The 19511-nt window shown below is 34.7% G+C and overlaps 1 protein-coding gene across 1 annotated transcript in view; it reads left to right on the forward strand.

Moving 5' to 3' along the window:
* The first annotated feature begins 822 nt into the window (after positions 1–822).
* The window catches only part of LOC148821135 (teneurin-2-like), a 30858-nt gene continuing 12169 nt past the window's right edge, over positions 823–19511 (forward strand). The window contains exons 1-2 of the mRNA XM_088933427.1: positions 823–1052; positions 5272–5274. Of these exons, the coding sequence (XP_088789553.1) occupies positions 823–1052; positions 5272–5274 (233 nt within the window). The remainder of the gene's footprint in view (positions 1053–5271; positions 5275–19511) is intronic.

Raw genomic sequence — 19511 nt, forward strand, 5'->3', positions numbered from 1 at the left:
ATTTAATTTACTTAATATGATAACTGAGGTTAGAGGTGAAATCATTTTTGTGGTTGAAATTCAGCAATAATTTTGATTCAAAGATGCATAAAGGCAATTTTGTTTTTGTGTCAGTTGTTAGTTAATGACAAAGAGTAGTTAATTAGCTGTTTTGTTTCTTACTGTGTGTTCAAAATATCTTGTCAGTTATGCACTTCTAATGTATACTTACCAAATACATAGGGCTGTTAGATGACTTTTTAGCCGTTGTGGTATCCTAGTCTCTTCAATAGCATAAATGTGATCTCCTGTGAGAGTAATATGTGCTTTCTTATTGTCTCTATGTGTAAAATAATAAATCTTGTGATGAAGTCTGAAATACTGTACATAAAAGCTGAACTGAAAGATTTCAGTTAGTATTTGGTTTTATTTCCCCTTAAGCCTCTCAGTGATTTAGATTTTCTGATTATAGGGCTGTTTTCTCTTTCGTATTCTAAAATGCGACAGCATTTTCTATAATGTGCCTTCACTGCAAATGAAATAAGAACTTTTGCTCATTTTATAAAGGATTTTTTCTCTCTCAAATCACAAAAATATCCAATGAAATAAATCATGGAAACAATTGATTATACATTGTTTATGCAATGTTATACAACAAATAATGGTACCTTTTATTAGTTTAAAATACCTTATCTCTAAGCTCTTTCTTTGATCCTAGAGTCAATGCCTGATTAATTTTAAAGCGTTTCTCTAATGGACATTTTGTGTTATTGTGTTCTAGGTGACAGGTCAGAATCACAGTTATCTCCAGGGGTTCTGCATAGGTCTTGGTGTGCAACGGCCATGGATATGAAAGACCGCAGGCACCGCTCCTTGACCAGGGGTCACTGTGGCAAGGAGTTCCACTACACCAGCTCCTCCCTGGATAGCGAAGACTGCCGAGTCCCCACCCAAAAGTCCTACAGCTCCAGTGAGACTCTCAAAGCATATGACCATGACTCAAGGCTGCATTACGGGAGCCGTGTTGCCGACCTTGTACACCGCGAGTCTGATGAATACTCCAGACAAGGTGAGTCCAGACTCCTGTCTAAGGATCACTGTCACTTCCAATCCATGTGTTTAGGATGGTCCCCTAAAGTCACTCCTTTTGTTGTCATTGTCAATTTAGCTGCCTTTGGATTTCCACTTTACTTTCAGTTATGCATCAGCTGCATAACTCATGATGTTGGTTGACTCGGGTGGGATTACCTGCAATTTATTTAAAATGTAATGTTTTTGAGCTTCATACACCATGTCTTATTCAAAACAGAAATATGGTGAGATATCTCTAAAGTACCAGTTTCGTCAGATTTTACAAGGGAAGCTATAATGAGATGCCAATTGAGGTCAAGACATCACTTAATGTTTTTATGTTCCTGATAGTTTTGTGATGTTTGTTTTTGCTCTACATGAAAAGCTTTGCCATCTTCTGCAAAATAACGCTGATATAGCTGGACTGTATTCTGAACTACAATGGGTGAGACTTTTAGTTGCATAGTATATGGCAACCACATTTACTTGAGTTAAAGGATATACGTATTTGTGTGCTGGAGGACTTCAGCAGCACAACACATGTGTTCAGCTCTGTTGATTATGTAACACTAGACTCTTTACCTATGTGAGAATCTTATCATGAGAGATTGTGATATGACTAAAGAAAACTGGTATTAGTATATGTAATAAAAATGAACCCTTGCTGTCATATAAAAAATATGATATTTACAGTATCATTGCCAGTTAAAGACATAATTTTAAAAGGTATATTTAGAACGTTTCATTTTGAAAAAAGATAATCTCATTGCCCTAATTTTTATAGAATTAAAGTTGAGTGATTTTCTATAATTATGAAGATTTACAATTACCATGGTGAGATATGTTGCTAATGTCAACATTGTCAGGAATATTCAATTCATAGTCTTATGGCAGTTTATCTAATAGTTTCAGCTATGAAATCTTCACTATGGAGTTGGTTAACATACTCTAGAGAACAATGTGCAACTCTTTTACTTCTCCATCTCTGTGTTTTGAGATGTACCTTATGCAAAACAGGGTCTTAATCCAGCACCATCTGTATACTGATTGTATTCCCAGATCACTGTCACCCCCATTCTCATTATTAATCACTTCAAGAAAAACCGTGCATGGTGAGCTTGAGTATTTTGTAAGTACAGTATAAGATAGTCTTCAAACTGAAGGCTCATGCTGATAAGTGTGCATCCTGCATGTTCCCCTGAGATATAAGCATATTGCTTAATTAGGCATTTAATTGACCACATTAGTGATAAATATGATGCTTTCACTTTAAAAATCCACATAGCGGTGCCAAAAATAATAAATAACTGGTGCCAAAAATAATAAAAAAACAGGATATTTTCAAAGAGTGATACCATTATTATCTGCAGCAAATCCAGTTAAGGAATGCATAATTATCTACTTCTTTCTCCGGACATTTTAAAGCATGGATTGAACACAAGTCCAAGCAGGCTTCCGCAGAGTTTGTTTGAGTATGCTGCAGGACATTGACAGAAAGGAAAAGGTTTCCATTGGTGAACAGTGCTTAACTTCCTGTGTCCCTAATTGGATCTAGGTTTTCATTTCATGTGATTCTCAGTTACTGGGAAATCTTTATTGGAATGTGCAGAATTAATTCAAAGAACAAAAAGACAAACATATTATTATTTTTTTGCCTAAAATGTATTGCAGCAATTTGTATATCTGTTTGTTTAACCATCTGTCTGTACAACTACCTCCGCCCCCAGTCCTGCTAGACTAGGCCACATTAATGTCATAATTAAGACAGATTAATATTATGGGTGTATGAAGTTTGAAATAAGCCTAGATCTGATAGTGACAACATTCCCTAGGGTCAGGGGTTAGGGTAAGTGTAAATATTTGCTTCTGAACGTGATCTAACCTGTAAGACATACTGTATAATCCACTATTTTGATTGGTTCCTTAAAAATCTCAGCCAAAACTACAAGAATTTGTAGGTAACAGGTCAAAGCCAACTTTAGCTTTAGCTGTTTTTTTTTATCTTGAATTAGCTGTCAAGTCACACATTTTTGGATTATTTCATGCTTTGTTCATATATCACAGTAAATCTTCATTGGAGAAGATCAAAGCAAGAACAAAGCATGCTGGTGGGTATTAAAAATAAATGAATTCAAGATTAAATGCATTATATGCATTGAGCATCTGTTTAGAACTTGCTGCATCCTTTTCAGATCAGAAAAGAGATCAATATTGGATTCAGTTAAGAGTCTCAGAAGGCTCTTATCCTTATTTCTCAATTAGCTACTTCCTCATTTAAAAAGAAAACAGCATCTGAAAACATCCAGGTAGAGCATGACAAGAATACAGATAGAGCTTCGATTGAGGGGTAACTGTTTCTGCCATTAACATTATTGTAGATTGTTCCTTCTGACTATGATTATGAAACAACAATGTTTTAAGGAGCATCTGTTGCGTATAAAAACAAACAACTCACACAGAAAGGCTCGTTCTTCTCATTGAAAATGAATTTTCCTTAGTAGATTTAACTATAAGGCTGACAGGTTGAGAGCTTTGGCCACAAAAATGCTGTAGTTATTTCTATGCCTTTTTGTTCAAATGTTCCAAGATAAAACATTTTAGTCTTTATAGAACAGCTTAGACTTATTTATCATCTTAAAAAGAAATTAATCATTTACAGTAATATTGTGTATGCAAGAATTCCTACTTGCAATGTCATATTGCCAGAAGAAATAATCTTATATTAGATTCCTTTCCATGGATAAAGAGATCGTTATATAGAATATTCAGGTAACACATACATTCTAAAATTCAAATTTGAAACACTAGATATAATAATAAATAATGTGTATTATTACAAGGTAAAATGCAATTTACCTACTGCAAGGGTAAACATATTTCATGTAGATTCGTTTTTCTTGACAAGAAACAACGGGTAATTATTTAAGATAAATGCTTAACAAATGTAAGGGAACAACTTTTTTCTTCAACTTTGATATCACTATGTTTTTTTTTTACTGTCAATATAACAGAATAAATCAAAAACATTTGGAGTCTGTTACCTGAGGCAGTTTGAATTTTGTTTCCACAATAAGATAAGAGCCCAAAATGGCAACTACCTGGTTTGTAGAGCAAACAAAAATGACTCAAAGGTGAATGTTAAAAATCCAACATGCAACCTTCCAAAAGATCTAACACAGAGACCTGGGATTTAATTCAGTTTTTCTTTAGTTTAGTTTCCTAAGGAAATAATAAACTAAATTATTATAAGGAAATAATAAGGAAATAATAAATAATAATACAGAACAGGAGTTATTGTCTTTTCCATATACTGTATGACGTAAAAGTTTTTTTATAAATGATGACGAATGTGGATTGATTTAAAATTTTTAAATGTACACTTATTGCTTGCTTATAGCTTTTTGTTTCCAATAGACATCTTCCTTCTTCCAAAAAAAAGCTTTGTCTTAAGTACCACTTTTAGAATTTGAGATTGACTAGTAGTTAAATCAGAGGTCTCCAACCCATTACTTGGAGAGTATACCCAGTCCAGGTATTCTTATAGATCATTTATTTCCTGTAGGTTATTTAAAGATAGGTTATTTAAAAGGCATATTCTTTAAGCAATTGGTCAGCTAAGCAAATAGCGATTCAGTGAAGGGAATGCTGGTCCTTGAGGGCTGAAGGATAGTTTAATTTTTGTTCCACATGATCCACATGAAGTTTAGAAATTGATGGCTTAAAGGCTACAGTACCTACTGTATACAATCTGCTGGTGTGGGGATCACCAGGATGAGGGCTAGAATTCCTTTAGCTAAATTTTTGTAATCTAGCACTTAGTCTGCTTGCAGTTTATTACACAGATATTACTGACGTAATCTTAACAATTAAATTGATTTTTTTAAGTAGTGAAATTTGTTTCATCAGACTAAACTTTGATGAGCACAGACCTATTACTTTTTTGTTACTTTTATTAGATGAATACAGCTCATAAACTTACAGAGTTTAAAACAGGAACATTTAAATGACAGCCATAGTCAAGTGTACAGATCGTTTATATGTATTTATTCAACTCCAGCGCTGAATTACTTTCAGAAATTGTTTAACAATCATACCTCATTACTAAACATTAAAACAAGTCATTGTGATGTACATCTGAGGTGATTAATTTAAGTTCTTACTCATCATTATTACCACTATATCAGCCCACTAGAAAAAGCCTATGTTAATTTTCTTGTTCAGAAAGTAGGTTGACATTATAGTGTATTGTATCAACCAATGCAGCAATACAAATAAAACTTACTAACTGTACTGTAAGTAATTTTATCACGTATTATACACAGGAACAATGATTAGAACTAATCTGGAAGATTTTTGTATGTCAGAAAGAATCTAAGGGATAGCTGACATGGATTTAGAAAAGGCACATCTTTGAGTTCTTTGAATATATACTGTAATGGATACAGATAAAGTGTTTAAGTTTATACTTAGATATTCAGAAGGATTTTAATATAGCTTCTCGTAAAAAAAAATAATTCTCAAATTGCAAACAATAGGCAATCAAAGTTATGTGTGGACAGATGGTACAAATGAGGCATAAATGCTCAAATTGGGGTGATGCAATTAGTGGGGTACTACAGGGATCTATAATAGGACCACTCTTCTTAATTTATGTCAATAATCCAGATACTGGTAGGGCTAGCAAACTAATCAAGTTCACATATGATACCAAACTAGGACGATTAGGAAATGCTGCAAAAGAAACTTAGATTTTACGACTGTATAAATATCTGACAGATGATATTTAATCTCAACAAGTGCAGGGTGTTGTATGCAGGCAACAAAAACATAAACTGCATATACAGTATAAAATGGGAATCACCGAGGTTAAAGAGAATTCATATAGGAAAGACTTAGGTGTCTTGTCTTTCGGGCGAGGAAATTTAGTTGAAGGTGCTGAATTAACATCAAAGGATGCCCTATTAAAATAGTACAATGCATTAATAAGTTTCGCAATATTGTATACATTTTTGGGTACCTACAGTATATGCAAGCTAGATATTGCTTCTCTGCAATCAGTAAAGAGAAGAACAGATACATTGCTTAATAAAAGAACTGAACCTTTTTAGTCTAGAACAAACAAGACTACTGTATGTAGGGACCAGATTCAAGTAATCAAAATCCTCACAGATATTGTAAAAATCAATCATATGGACTTCTTCAGAATCAATTAATTGTAATACAAACAAAAGGACAAAAGGATATGATGTGAAAGTGTATTTAAAACTGAGAACATGAGACATAAAGGGAACTCACTTCCCAGCCACGCTGTTGAAGCTGCTAACCTTGCTTCTTTCAGAAAGTGCTGATGAAGGTTTGTAGTTCAATTTGCTACTGAAAACAACATCGAACTCCATACGGCCTCCTATTGTTTTTAACTGTTTTTATGATATTAAAAACGATTAAAATCATTTTCTGCGAACTTTAGATGAATACAACAATTTATGTTAACTTTGTGAACTCATGGGTTAGCATGTTGGCAGTTAAATTGTGGCTGTCAATATGCAGTATATTGATGTAGTTAATTAGTAAAGCCCTGTAGTCCATAAAGTGCTGGTTCAGATTTGGACTATGTCTTTAGTCACCCGCAGTCAGCATTCATCAAGAGATGGCACAGAGTTTGGCTTGGTGGGTCTGAGTTGTTCAAGCTCTTCTCACCTTTCAACCTTTATCAACAACTGTGAGAGTTATACTTTGAGCTTTTAAAGAGGAGCTTCTGTACTCCTTCTATTTATCTTAACTCAGCACTGGTAATGAGGTGCTTGCAGTGTGAAAAATAACAGGAGCCTTGGCAGTGCATATTTCTGATGTCTTCTTCTTCTCCATGTGCAAAAGCATTGTATTAGGAAGCTGAAATGATTGAGAATTGACATTAAAAGTTGTAGTGTGCTCTATTCATGACAATAGCAGTTGTTGAAGGCTCCTTTACATACCTAACCATGGTGGAATCTCATCGCTTTAAAGGTTATACAGTATGTGAATATATGTGGTATTTTTTAAAATTATAAATGGCAGATTCTTTACCTAGAAAGCCTAAAGTTGACAGAATCATACTGCCAACAAAGGTGCTGTCTGTTAACAATGTCACATTCAGAATGAATGTTAAGACAGTTATTTATGTTGGTTTCCATAGGGCTTGGTGGGTCTGAGTTGTTCAAGCTCTTCTCACCTTTCAACCTTTATCAACAACTGTGAGAGTTATACTTTGAGCTTTTAAAGAGGAGCTTCTGTACTCCTTCTATTTATCTTAACTCAGCACTGGTAATGAGGTGCTTGCAGTGTGAAAAATAACAGGAGCCTTGGCAGTGCATATTTCTGATGTCTTCTTCTTCTCCATGTGCAAAAGCATTGTATTAGGAAGCTGAAATGATTGAGAATTGACATTAAAAGTTGTAGTGTGCTCTATTCATGACAATAGCAGTTGTTGAAGGCTCCTTTACATACCTAACCATGGTGGAATCTCATCGCTTTAAAGGTTATACAGTATGTGAATATATGTGGTATTTTTTAAAATTATAAATGGCAGATTCTTTACCTAGAAAGCCTAAAGTTGACAGAATCATACTGCCAACAAAGGTGCTGTCTGTTAACAATGTCACATTCAGAATGAATGTTAAGACAGTTATTTATGTTGGTTTCCATAGGGCTTTGAAAAGAAGAGGCATTGATTTAAGAAAGTACTTAAATACAGCAGTGGTTTGTATACCTGGAAACCTGAAAATCAATGCAGTTAAAAATCCATCCACACTATGACAAATACATTTGTAGTTAGAGGATATCACTTTAAAGCAGGAAGGTTTCTTAAATTCATTAGGTCACTGGTGCTGAGGATCCCCTGTGCCTTGTTTTTTTTTTTGTCAGGTCAGGACATTGAACCATAAATTTATATAAAAAAAGTTATTTGATTTTAACTTCTTTCTGCATTCAGATCTTGAATTCAGAAATAATGTATTTAATGCTTATTGTTTGCAAGACACAAAATAAATTTAAATCAACTGGTTTTAAAATTGTTGCTCTCTCATAGCTTTCTAAACAACTCCTAATCAGTTATCAATGAATGATGAACAGAAACAGATGGGAATTACTTTGTGTCAAACAAACTCATAATAAGCATTCTGAGTGATGTGTTGAGTCATTGGTTAAATTCTTGGTCATTTAAATAATAATTAAATGAGAGCAGTTCTGAAACCTAGCATCTGGTACAGGGTCCATGCTAATTTCTAACTCTGTCCTACTATTTAAGAGATGAAACTCAAAAATAGCTAAATTAAAGGTTCAATAAGCTTAATTAGGAAAGTCCAGTGCAATGAATAACAGAGGTACTTCAGGACCAGCACTACGGAAAAACTGCATTACAGTATATCACTCATTTACTCGCAATTGGATAAACCTGGAAAAACAGTAATATTTAAAATATTTTTTTCAAAATCTTTCCACAATTTAATGTATGGACAATCGAGCTATGTTCTAATTCAAAAGTACATGAAACAATTTTGACGTGTGCTTCAAACCTTATGTATTTACAACAGTACGTTTACAGTTTTCTATCCAGAATTGACATACAGTATATCACTTCAAAGTAAACTGGTACAAACTTGGCTAGTGTCTTAAATACATTCCAGAGTAATAATTAACAGCCCTTTACTTAACATTTTAATATTTAAGAGCATTCTTCTTTCCTGAAACATATCCTATTGTGTGTTTAGGTAATAACTGCTATAATTTCTAATAGTATTAATCAATTTTCTTTTTCAAAACAATTACTGATACTAATTCTAAATCCTTTTACTTAGAATGAATGCACACATACTGTAGACTTTATTCCTGATGCACTTTAACACATTTATTTTTATATTTCCAGAGGCCTGAACTGAAGTTCATTTGGAAACCAAGCAAATACATGCAGATTTGCTTAAGGGTTTCTTTTTTTTTCATTTGAAAGCTTTAAGCAAAACCGAGTTCGGCTGGAGGTGAATGTGCCTTTTCACTTTGATGCTTTTACCCCACAAATGCAAATTTAGTTGACAGTGTTTTTAGCCACTAAGAAAGTAAAGTAAAATTTAACCTTCTTGTTTTGAGAGCTCTTGTACATGAAACCTGTGCTTAATCATTATACAACACAGGTGATCACCTTTATCGGCAAGTTATTACTTCATCTTCATCCTTGTTTTTTGACCATACCCACTGAAGCGCTCAGTCTATAACAGTACTGTACGTCAGACAAAAGTTTGATCTTTGACTATATGTGTTGTGTTCGACAATAGCAATTTGAAATGGACTAGCAGGTCTTAAGGAGTTCTCCCCTTTGTCATGGCACCATATTTGAATGTTTTGTAGGCTAAAGATTTAATTATTTTTTCCATACCTTGAATACACACATTAGAAAGTGGTATACATACTGCGTAAACTTGCAGTAGTCGCCGTGTTTATACAGTATATACTTTTAAAAAAAAACTCATTAAAAGTTAGATGATCCAGGTGTACAGGCAGCATTGTGTCATAGAAACATGCAGTATCAAAAACTAAACACTTTTAGTATTTTATACTGTAAATATAACATTTAAAAAAGAGTCACAAAAGTAAGATGTTAAAATTCATTCATAACTCAGCAATCATTATCGTATAAGCCTTCTTTTGACCATTCCTCCATGCAAAATCTCTCCATCTCTTGCAAGTTGTGTGATGGGTCTGATTGAGTCGTACTGTAAGTGTTCTGTAAGGATAAAAAAAATCAAGAACACAGGTGATCTTTCAACTGTTTGGTGATTGACTCATGCATGTACTGTATTGCATTGCCACACCATTCTAAAGATATTTGTGACAAATTTTGTGCTTCATGACAAAAGGAAAAACGTTCATCGTAAAAATTCCTGGTAAACATTCAAATCTACCTGCTAATCTCTTCTAACTAGGACACCAGGACTAGAGGATGCAAACTAACTCCAAATTAAACAGAATATATAGCATTTTTTTTCATCATGAGTTTACTTTTCTGTGCTAATCATATTTCTGGTGTGTCTAAAAATTCAATTAGTTTTGCATCCAACTGCATTATGTGTTCCTATTTGACTTGAAAGTCATTTAGTTGCTGTTTGGCTGATTCATTTCCTTTCCTTTTATGTTGCCATGGCACTTTGCCATAGATCTCAGACTCATAAGGTCAGACTTGAACGATGTTCTTAGAGACATAATACTGTATGTTATTATGCTGGAGTTTTTTGAAGATACCCAGATGTTGTCCTTGTGTGTGTGACATGCTCCTTAACCACTTTCCTGACCACATTTGTGTAAAAAACTTCTCACACCATCTACCTTATTGGGTAGAAATCATTCCATTAATCATGTACAGTAGGTGGCTGCGTCAGCATGCATAGGCTACAAAGGAACAAGTAAAGGTTTATTCCATCCTGAAAAGAGAAGAAAGGAAACACAACGTTTTTACTGTGGAGCCTTCTTCCACATTCCACATATTCCTTTGCATCCCATTAATCATGTATGACCTAATGATGGACACCACAGCTGAAACTGAGATGTCTCATGAATTTATACAGTAACTGTCAAGATAATATATGATATTCTTTACAGCCCAGTGACAATCAAAACTCCTTAAATATTAAGTGTCACTCAAGGTGGCTTACAGAGTTACACAAATACTGTACATACAAGTTATGGCTTATTTATTTATTTTTTATAGTAATTGAGGCTGAAGTTATTAAGTAATTACAAGACCCTCTATAGTGGTCTAATGACTGTAGTGTTCCAGGAAGAAATCACAAAGCAAACAATTTTTGGAAGCAAATTTGATGGACAAAAACCTGGTGGAATCTGGGCTTCAAGCTTTCTGTGTAAAGATCTGGAACATCAGTGTTGATGACAGACAAACAAATCTGAATGTTCAATGCTAGGCTTCCTGAGAAAGCGTATTTATTGAGTTTAAAAAAGAAAAATGGAAAATTAATTAATATCAGTAAGATTTTCTAACAATGTGACAATGTTGGCTTGGAAAAAATACAAAGAAGAAAAAGCTACTGTAGTTATGTATCATGGGATACTGAAAGTCCCAATTCTGTCTGAAAGGTAATCTTCGAGTGATATTAACAAAGAAAGAAAACATTAATCATATTTCATTGTTTTTTATTCAGGGTTGTTGAAAGTGTTGAATACTTCACATTGGGTTGGCCAAGTGCTGGTACTTATTGGTTGCATGAGTTCATGATTTACAGTGTTATATATGGTATATGCTGTAAATCTTTTTTCAAGGCTGCTGTAGCTTGAGTGGTATTGTGAAACAATATTCTCTTACCAATTGTGTCCTGAACAAAACCTTGATGAAACAATGCTAAGAGACAGCTCTCAAGTCTAGAAATATGACTTTTTGAAATAAATGTCTCTCTATAATTCATTTTGGCAGTGTTTGAAAAACAATAACTGCCAAACATACCATCTTTTTAGAAATAAATATGTTATGTAAAATGAAAAACAGCATTGTTATTGCTTAGCTATTTATTTAACTGACTTCAGTGTTCACCTGTACTAGTTGCCAGTATTTAAATACTAATGTCATGGTCCTTGAATTTAACATAAGACTTTAAGCAAGCTGTGCCTACCCTAAACATTTCTCTGTTATTTGAATCTAATATTTGAGTGCATACAGTATATTCTCAGAAGGCTTTGTGTCTGAGCCGCCTTTGCAAGGCTTTATGATTAATGAGTATGGTTTCAATCCCACAAATCTCAAACCAATTTGAGAAAAAGAGTTCAATGTTTCAATTATTGATAAGGAGTAGAGTGATCGTTTTAACAGTTTAACACATACAGTACAGAGTTTTACTTTCAATATTCAATTTCTCTATTGTGACTTATAAAAACTCTTTGGGTATGATTTACATTAGTTTTCCATTTTTCTTTAAAAATAAAATAAAACTAATCATCCTGAAGATCATTGTCTTGTAAATGAAAACAAAGAAAAGTATTCATTTCCAACACACCATTCATAAAGTAACCATTCATGTTCCAAAGGTGTAGAGTAGTGCCCCTAACTCTTTGCAATTACATATTGTAGTTTCATTCAAAGATCTGTGGCCATATCACAATTTTTTATGACTCTCATCTTGTGCTGATTCAATTTTCCTGATTGACTGAGGCTTTGGTATGAAAGTTAGGCCAGGTGCTCATAGCATCCCCTTGTTAATCCGAGACAAAGGATATGCAGGTCGAGTCAGCTGTGCAGCTCAAGAAGAGCTTTGTCTGATGGGGAAATGTAATACGCTCAGTACCAATCTATAACCATGCCAGCTAGACCCACTCTGTTGGCGTAGCAATAGTGCGTTTTTGATGAAGTCCTTAGGATCTGGGTTTGGATGCTCAGAGCAGCTGCCTCATCAGAAAATAGCTTTCATCTCTCTCCAAGTGGCAGATGAAAGCAAGACAGTTTTACATCTGTTTCACATGGACTTGTTCCTCTTTGGATCAGTAACTTGAAAACTACAGCTTAACATTAGATTCACATCTTCTGTAAAGTTGTTTTTAATTACTTACAGTTACAGGATCTTCTGGCTGGACAGTGTCAGAGCTATCTCATACACACTTAACGTTGTACATTTCTTTACTGTCAGAGAGGATTTACTTTGCTTGTCTAATGTAAGTACTTACTCGGGGGACTCGATTATTCCCCTTTACCAATTAAGACGTCTACAGCATTGCCTGTTTTTTTAATGTTGCAGTGATTGACTGCATGGTCTTTTGTTATCTATGTGCTGTGTTGCTAATAACAGTCATAATGATGTGCTATTTGTTGGGGGAACATCTGAAGCTCTCCTGGACTTGTTCTTTAGCTTTTCCTGTTACAATTAACACTAAAGGCTCCTGAGATGAGTTATAATACAACACTTGTGCAATGGGATGTTCTAGTTTTCTTCATACTTGGTATTGCTGTACATTAATAAATTCTATCTTGAGCAATATTATCTGCTTTTAACACATAATTTTAATAATTTTTTTTTCAATTGAGTGAACTAATTTTTAAATGTTTTTTCTTTTTATTTTGCTTTTAGCACTAACAATAACAATAAGTAGTCGATTTCAGCATACCCATCATTCAAAATAAAATACAGTCATCATCCATTAATACAAAAGGAAAAAATGATGTGTTATGGCATATAGGAACACAATTGCATAGCCCTGAAGTACTAAAATAATCTTAGAAAAAAAATTATAGCTGCATTAAGAAAGGTGATTTTCAATATACAGTAAGTCCAAAGTGGTGACCAGATCTTCCAAATGTACTCTGATCTCGAGGAGATCATGCTGTATGTCAGTTTTTCCAGAGGTCGCAATGCACTGACTTGAGAGAGCCAAGTATTTCAACAGTCAGTACCTTGGAAACAGAGCATAGCAGCAAAATACATTTCTAAGCAAAATGAACAAGCATAGAAAATAGACATTCTGAATCTTTGTCAAGTTTGACTGTATAATCACTGTGTTAAAGATACAAGAATTAAGTCAGTTTTAACAGATTTAAGCATGTTCTTCATTTACAGCTTGAAGAAAAACTCTTAAGGTTGTGTTTTATAGATAGATCTGAAATAAATATTTTATGATATTTTGGAGTGAAAGGACTTTAATTGATGGTTAGAAGAAAGGGTAATAATGAGAGGAGGCCCATCAGGGAAGAAATTAGTGAGAGTGTCAGGCCTAACACAGATTCTTATGATACAACTCTTCTTGTCTCGTTGTAGTTTGAGATTTTGTCCAGTCACCAGTATTCTCTTTTCTTGAACATTGAGACATTGAGTCTGTGTGTAAACATATATGTACAGTATTACAACTATTTTGCATTTCAGAATTAATTTGCTAAGTAAAATCTAATAAAAAAGCCAGTCCTTAAGAATGGTCCCAGTTATTGCAGACTCCCTGGATATTTTGAGAATAGCCAACTGCTTTCTTGGTACTCTCCAGTGGTTTCACAGAATATCTGTTTTTTTTTCTTTTTTATTGCTTCTTTATTTGTGGTCCATGTTTTATATTGGTCCAGGCCTATCTATAATCTCAAATATGGTAGATTTTAAGAGCTGTTCATACTCTTGTGAATATTACAACTTATGTCTTCAAATGTAATTGAAAACCCAGACTTTCTGTTTTAGGTGGTCCATGCGAATCATTGGCCTTTTTTATGCTGAAATGATTTGTTAGTGATCAGGGTTCTTCTTTATCCCGAGCAATGTTATTAGATGCTTCCTTATTGTAATGTCATCTAAATATCACTGCTGCTTCTCTGACATTTCTCCTTATTTTTCTTCTCCTGACTGGATCACAGTAGTACTAAATAGTGCTGATCGTTAGGTGCCTGAGTTCAGTAAGAATAGGGGTGAGCTGATGTACTGTATGAGGGACAGTAGTGGTACTAAAGCACTTAACCATGATATACACATAACATCAATGTAACGCACTTTCAACACATTTTCAAGCCACCCTTGTTGATAACAGGCAAACATGGGGACTTGTTAGGTGACTAGTTTACGTGTCTACAACCGTAAGCAGTTTCTGATGTATAGCCTTTTTTGTAAGCTGAATGGAAAACTATGGTGGTGGTTTATATTTATCTCTGACACTGGTCTGCACTACAGTGTCTCTTACAGTATATCTTTCTCAAACATTCTCTATTAAAGGTGTTCGCTCCTGGTCCTGGAAAGCTGATGTTTTTGTTTGCAAGGTCTGATAAAACTAGCAACACCTGGAGACCTGCACAAAAGTCCATTTAGACCAATATCTATTCAGAATAGCCTTCTAAGATCTGAGTTGGATTGAAATCCTGGAGACACACTGGTCCTGGAGGACCGGGATTGGACAGCCCTCTGCTAGATGCTGCTAAATGCTCCTTGGTAAAATACGTTCCTCAACCTATTTCCAGAGCACTTTTAGTTTTTCATTAAGTTAAAGAGGTGAGGTGGTTATAGTTCATGTTACCCAGTCTTTAGCCAGTTTCTTGCCTGCCATTTTCTCTGGACCAAGAGAGCCTGCTTTTTGACATGTCATGCAGCCGAGTTTCATTTTCGTTTTAATTACCCCTGGGTGCTGATTTTATGAATTTCAAATTGTTCAGTTGTCCAAATAATTTGGAAGCACCTGAGTTTCCTTACCCAGATTCATATCCTCTTCTCTTAATTATTCATCTGGCATATCCTGCTCTTCATTTTCCACTGCCATGCTTTTAGCCAGAGCATCGTCATTAGTCCCAACCACAGTAACGACCATCAGCAGTACAGCCCATATCCTGCATGCTGCTAGAGGCTTGCCTTGTTTTGTAGTATGTTTCAGCATACGTTAAGATAAATTAGAAATTGCTCTGGTAGTTTTTTTTACAAAAAAAATATTTTTATATATCTGAAGAGTGTATGTGATTGCCTTTTGGCCATTTTTACATGAAGAGGTTTGAAAATTCACCATTAAAAATGTTAATCTACATTATAAGCTTTTTGAAGCTTTTTTTCGAAGAGGTAAACAAAATTGTCTTTTGAAGTGTTTTTTTTTCATCTGCACCTCATGACCATCAGCTGCTACTCATACTGTATGTGTCCATTGTAGTCAAACCTACAATTTACACTGTCAATGCCAGCAGTGTATCAGCAGCTATAGTTGGCCTCTGCTTTTCTGCTGTTCATTTCCTGTAAAGTTGGCTGATGACCTGGTTGCTGGATTTTATAGAAATTATTAGACATATTTCATAGGCATGGATTTTCCTGGGCATACTATATACTTGACAGATTTACCCACTTTTTTTTCCCCAATATGAAATATCCTCTGTCACTACCATTTGATGTCTTGTGTGACTCCCTCTTGACTCCATTTTACAGAATCCTGCAGATAGACTTTGGTGTAATGTATCTCAGGGTTGCTGTAAACACGGCTGGCATTGTATGATGTCTTTTGTCTAGCCTTGAACCTTTTAAGGCAGAAAAAATCATATATGCTCCGTTGTCTGTGATGGTATTCTAAAACCTCCCAAGCTCATCAAGTATAACTACTGTACAGTGTTTACTTAGGATGCATTTACTGTGCTACCTTTGCAGGCATTGTAAGGCCATTCATTAAAGTCTTGGAAAAAGTAAAACTGGAGCGCTGTGAGAATCATCTAAAATAACTAGAGACATAAACGGAGGAAGTAAAAGCTCAGCTGAGACAATATTTCCACTATTTTGGGTCAGTGAAATATTTGAAAAGCATTTCATAAACCTCTTAAAATGATATCAGTATGTTTAAATTGAATTAATGGCACCAAAATAATTTCTCAGGACAGTGGCTACAGTTATGCAGTTGGCAGGACCCCTCAAACTAACCTTGATCTGCAGCCGTTTCTTTTCTCCCTACCTAATTTCCCCCCTTACATTCTGTGCTAAAATTGCTTTTCACACTTTTTAAGTGGCAGGGGTCCTGGAAAGCATATTTGTGGCCTGTCCTTCAGGGTTCTGTCACTTTGAATTAATTTTAAGCTTGTCTTTGAGTGGCAGGTGTGGCAAGAACTGACACTTTTATCAGAGAAAGGGGCATTGATATGGGCATTACCTCTGATTTTAAAGAGAACCCCTTTGTATTTATTAGAAGAGAAGGTTATGAGATAAGGGGCACTTAACTAGAGTGACTTCTTAGGCAATAGCTGAGATCTTAGCCTAAAATAAGAACTGATTTGATACCGATTGCTGGGTTTTACATAAGAAGTAATGTTTTGCTTATGAAGGACTGCCCTGGCTTCTAAACACTGAGAATTGATGTGGGGTGGCCTATAGCTTTGTTTGCATTGAGAGAAACGGGTGCCAGACATGAAAAGCAAATGGAGAGTTAGGCTGCAGTGATGCTGAAATTGTATAGCAGCATATTTATGTTGTAATAGGAAGGCAGGCTCGGATAAGATGACAGCTCTTGTCTGAACATTATTCCCCAAAAACACACTAGACGTCAGATGATGATTTAAAATGCAGGAAGCAGAGGCTTTGAGAGTCAACACAAGTGGAGAGAATGACGGATGAAGGAGGGAGGATGGACTCTTGGACATTTTTGTGTCAGTTTTGTGTTGTTTTGAGTTCTAGTTAGAAACTTAGGCTTTTCTTTTGTATTTTACATTTTTAGAGTTTTCCTGCATTGTATAAGAGAGCCCTGGGTTCATTTTTTTCATAACAGCAGCATTTGTGTCTGTTCCCAGATCCGCCTTTTTTTAAAAGTCCTGCTATGGCCTCCTGTGCCTAATTATGCCCTAATATTTATTCTGTTTTATTTTAATCTATTCTAAGACCTTAGTTTTAGAAAATGAGAAATATGACCACAGAAAAAATGTACCTGTAATTGGGTTTTTTTTTTGTTGTTGTTTATTAGTCATTGCAATTACTGTAAAAGATACTAAAAATTAAAGTAATCTCCAATTAAGTTACCTTAGAGATCTCAGTGTGTCTTGGCTCCCTCATTGCTAATTGCAAACCCAGAGTTTAAACATGCTCATGGCTCTTTGAACATTACACTACTAGATGGAAAAAAAAACAAGGCAAGCAACTGTTGACTTTTGGATTTTAGGTTAAATAGTATGTGTTAATTAATGGTTATGATTTTTTAGAATTTGTGAGTTGCAGAAACCTGACACTGCTTTCCTAGGAGAGCAGCGGAAACAGTTCTGCGGGATTAGCAATCTTTGTGTTTTATGTAAGGTCACAGTTTTGTACACAGGGCTACTGCACATGGTCACTGAAGGTCATCCCAGTAGAACTGTTCTTAGACCTGTACTCCCTAAACGCTCTTGCCATGTGCTCACTTTTCCCTTAGGTATAGCTGAGTCAGGCATTGTGCCCAATCTGTAGTGCAGTATTTGTCTAAAATCTAACTGTAGCATCTTGACAGGGACTGACCACCTTTGTGCAGTGGAATTACTGGCTCCTTGCTATTTCTGGTCAAATAAAAGAACAGGCTTTTTCTCTGCCTAAATAGAAAATAAAAAACAAAGTTTTCCACACATACTGTACATATTTCAGAATGCCTTTTTACAATGACTTCCTCAGCCAGTGAGATTAATATAGCAGCATTACTGGAAAAATGCATATTTCCCTAAGATATACAAGGCATGTGGTCATAGCACTTTGTAAATCGTTCACTCTGTAGCTGTAAAATGTAACTAATAAAAAGCGTCATTTCTTTATTTAAATATTGTTTATTACCAATTCTTTTGTTTAGATTTACAGGTATGTTAAACAGTACTGAATCCATCTACAGGTATGTATAAACAAGTCCAGGTAGTTATAAACCCTAATACAAAATAAGTTTAAATTACATTAAAAAACACTACCCAAAAATGCTCTGTTTTGTATTGAATATGATTATTTATCATCAGAATTGATTAAAAACATTTTTTTCATTCGAAGATTATCTTAATTCTGAAGTTATACTTTGTACTGCTTTATTTTTGCTTTTTTGTCCTTATGCACTTTAAAAGTTCATCTGCATTTTTCATCTACAATCATCAGGGCCTCTGCTCGTTTAGAGAAAGTAACCCATTAGTAATCTGGATAAGAACTTGTTTAAGTTACAGAGGTCTGATAATCCAGTCTAGAGTCTCTTTTGGTGGAGTGCTTTTTGTTTACCGGGTTTCACTGCCTCATGACCCAGTCAAAATCATTTGTTTGTTTGGCATCACAGAAACACCAGCCTAAAAGGAAAGCTGACATTCCCTTCAGTGTTGGCATTGTATTGTTTCTCTGTATTCACCATGGGTAGAGGTAAATTATTAAAGTTCTAAATACGCATCTACAACTGAAAAATATATCCTACAGCGATATGTGGTGCAAAATGTTTTGTTGTGTTCCATTAAAATAATATACTGTACGTATGACTTGTATTAAAAAATGAATCAAGCAAATGAACCAAAAATAACTCATTCAGTAATACAATGTATTATAAAAATGCTAACCTGAATATTTCATTATGCATATGCACATGGATAGATGTTGCAAATAAAGGAGACTTTGTATTTAGGATTTACATAGCTCATTTTTATTTTTTCAAACTAGAAGTGATAACTTCATCTGCATTTTCTTTTTTTTAATCACTCTCAAAGAGCCTTATTCTTCTGTCATTGAACGGCTCATGTTTTTAATTGCCAGTCTTAATAAGCTAATGGTCATTTGTTTTTGTTTAACTTACTGGATGAAGTAATGCCTATTATTCATCCTGCTGTGGGACACCAGCAATTGTCTTAATAGTTGCCAACTGTGTGGGAAAATAAATAAAAGAACAACAGCAAAAAAAGCTTCTTATTCTGAGAAGATTCTTGCATCATTAGCGTGTGGTGATTATAAAATATTCAGTGCTCCAAATTAAACACAAGATGTTTGTGAAGTTCAGAAAGACCTGTGTTCTTTTTGGTGCCATCACAATTCAGCAGCTTC

This window comes from Atractosteus spatula, chromosome 14 (genome assembly GCF_055471065.1).
Source record: "Atractosteus spatula isolate fAtrSpa1 chromosome 14, fAtrSpa1.hap1, whole genome shotgun sequence".
In the NCBI taxonomy this organism is placed as follows: Eukaryota; Metazoa; Chordata; class Actinopteri; order Semionotiformes; family Lepisosteidae; genus Atractosteus; species Atractosteus spatula.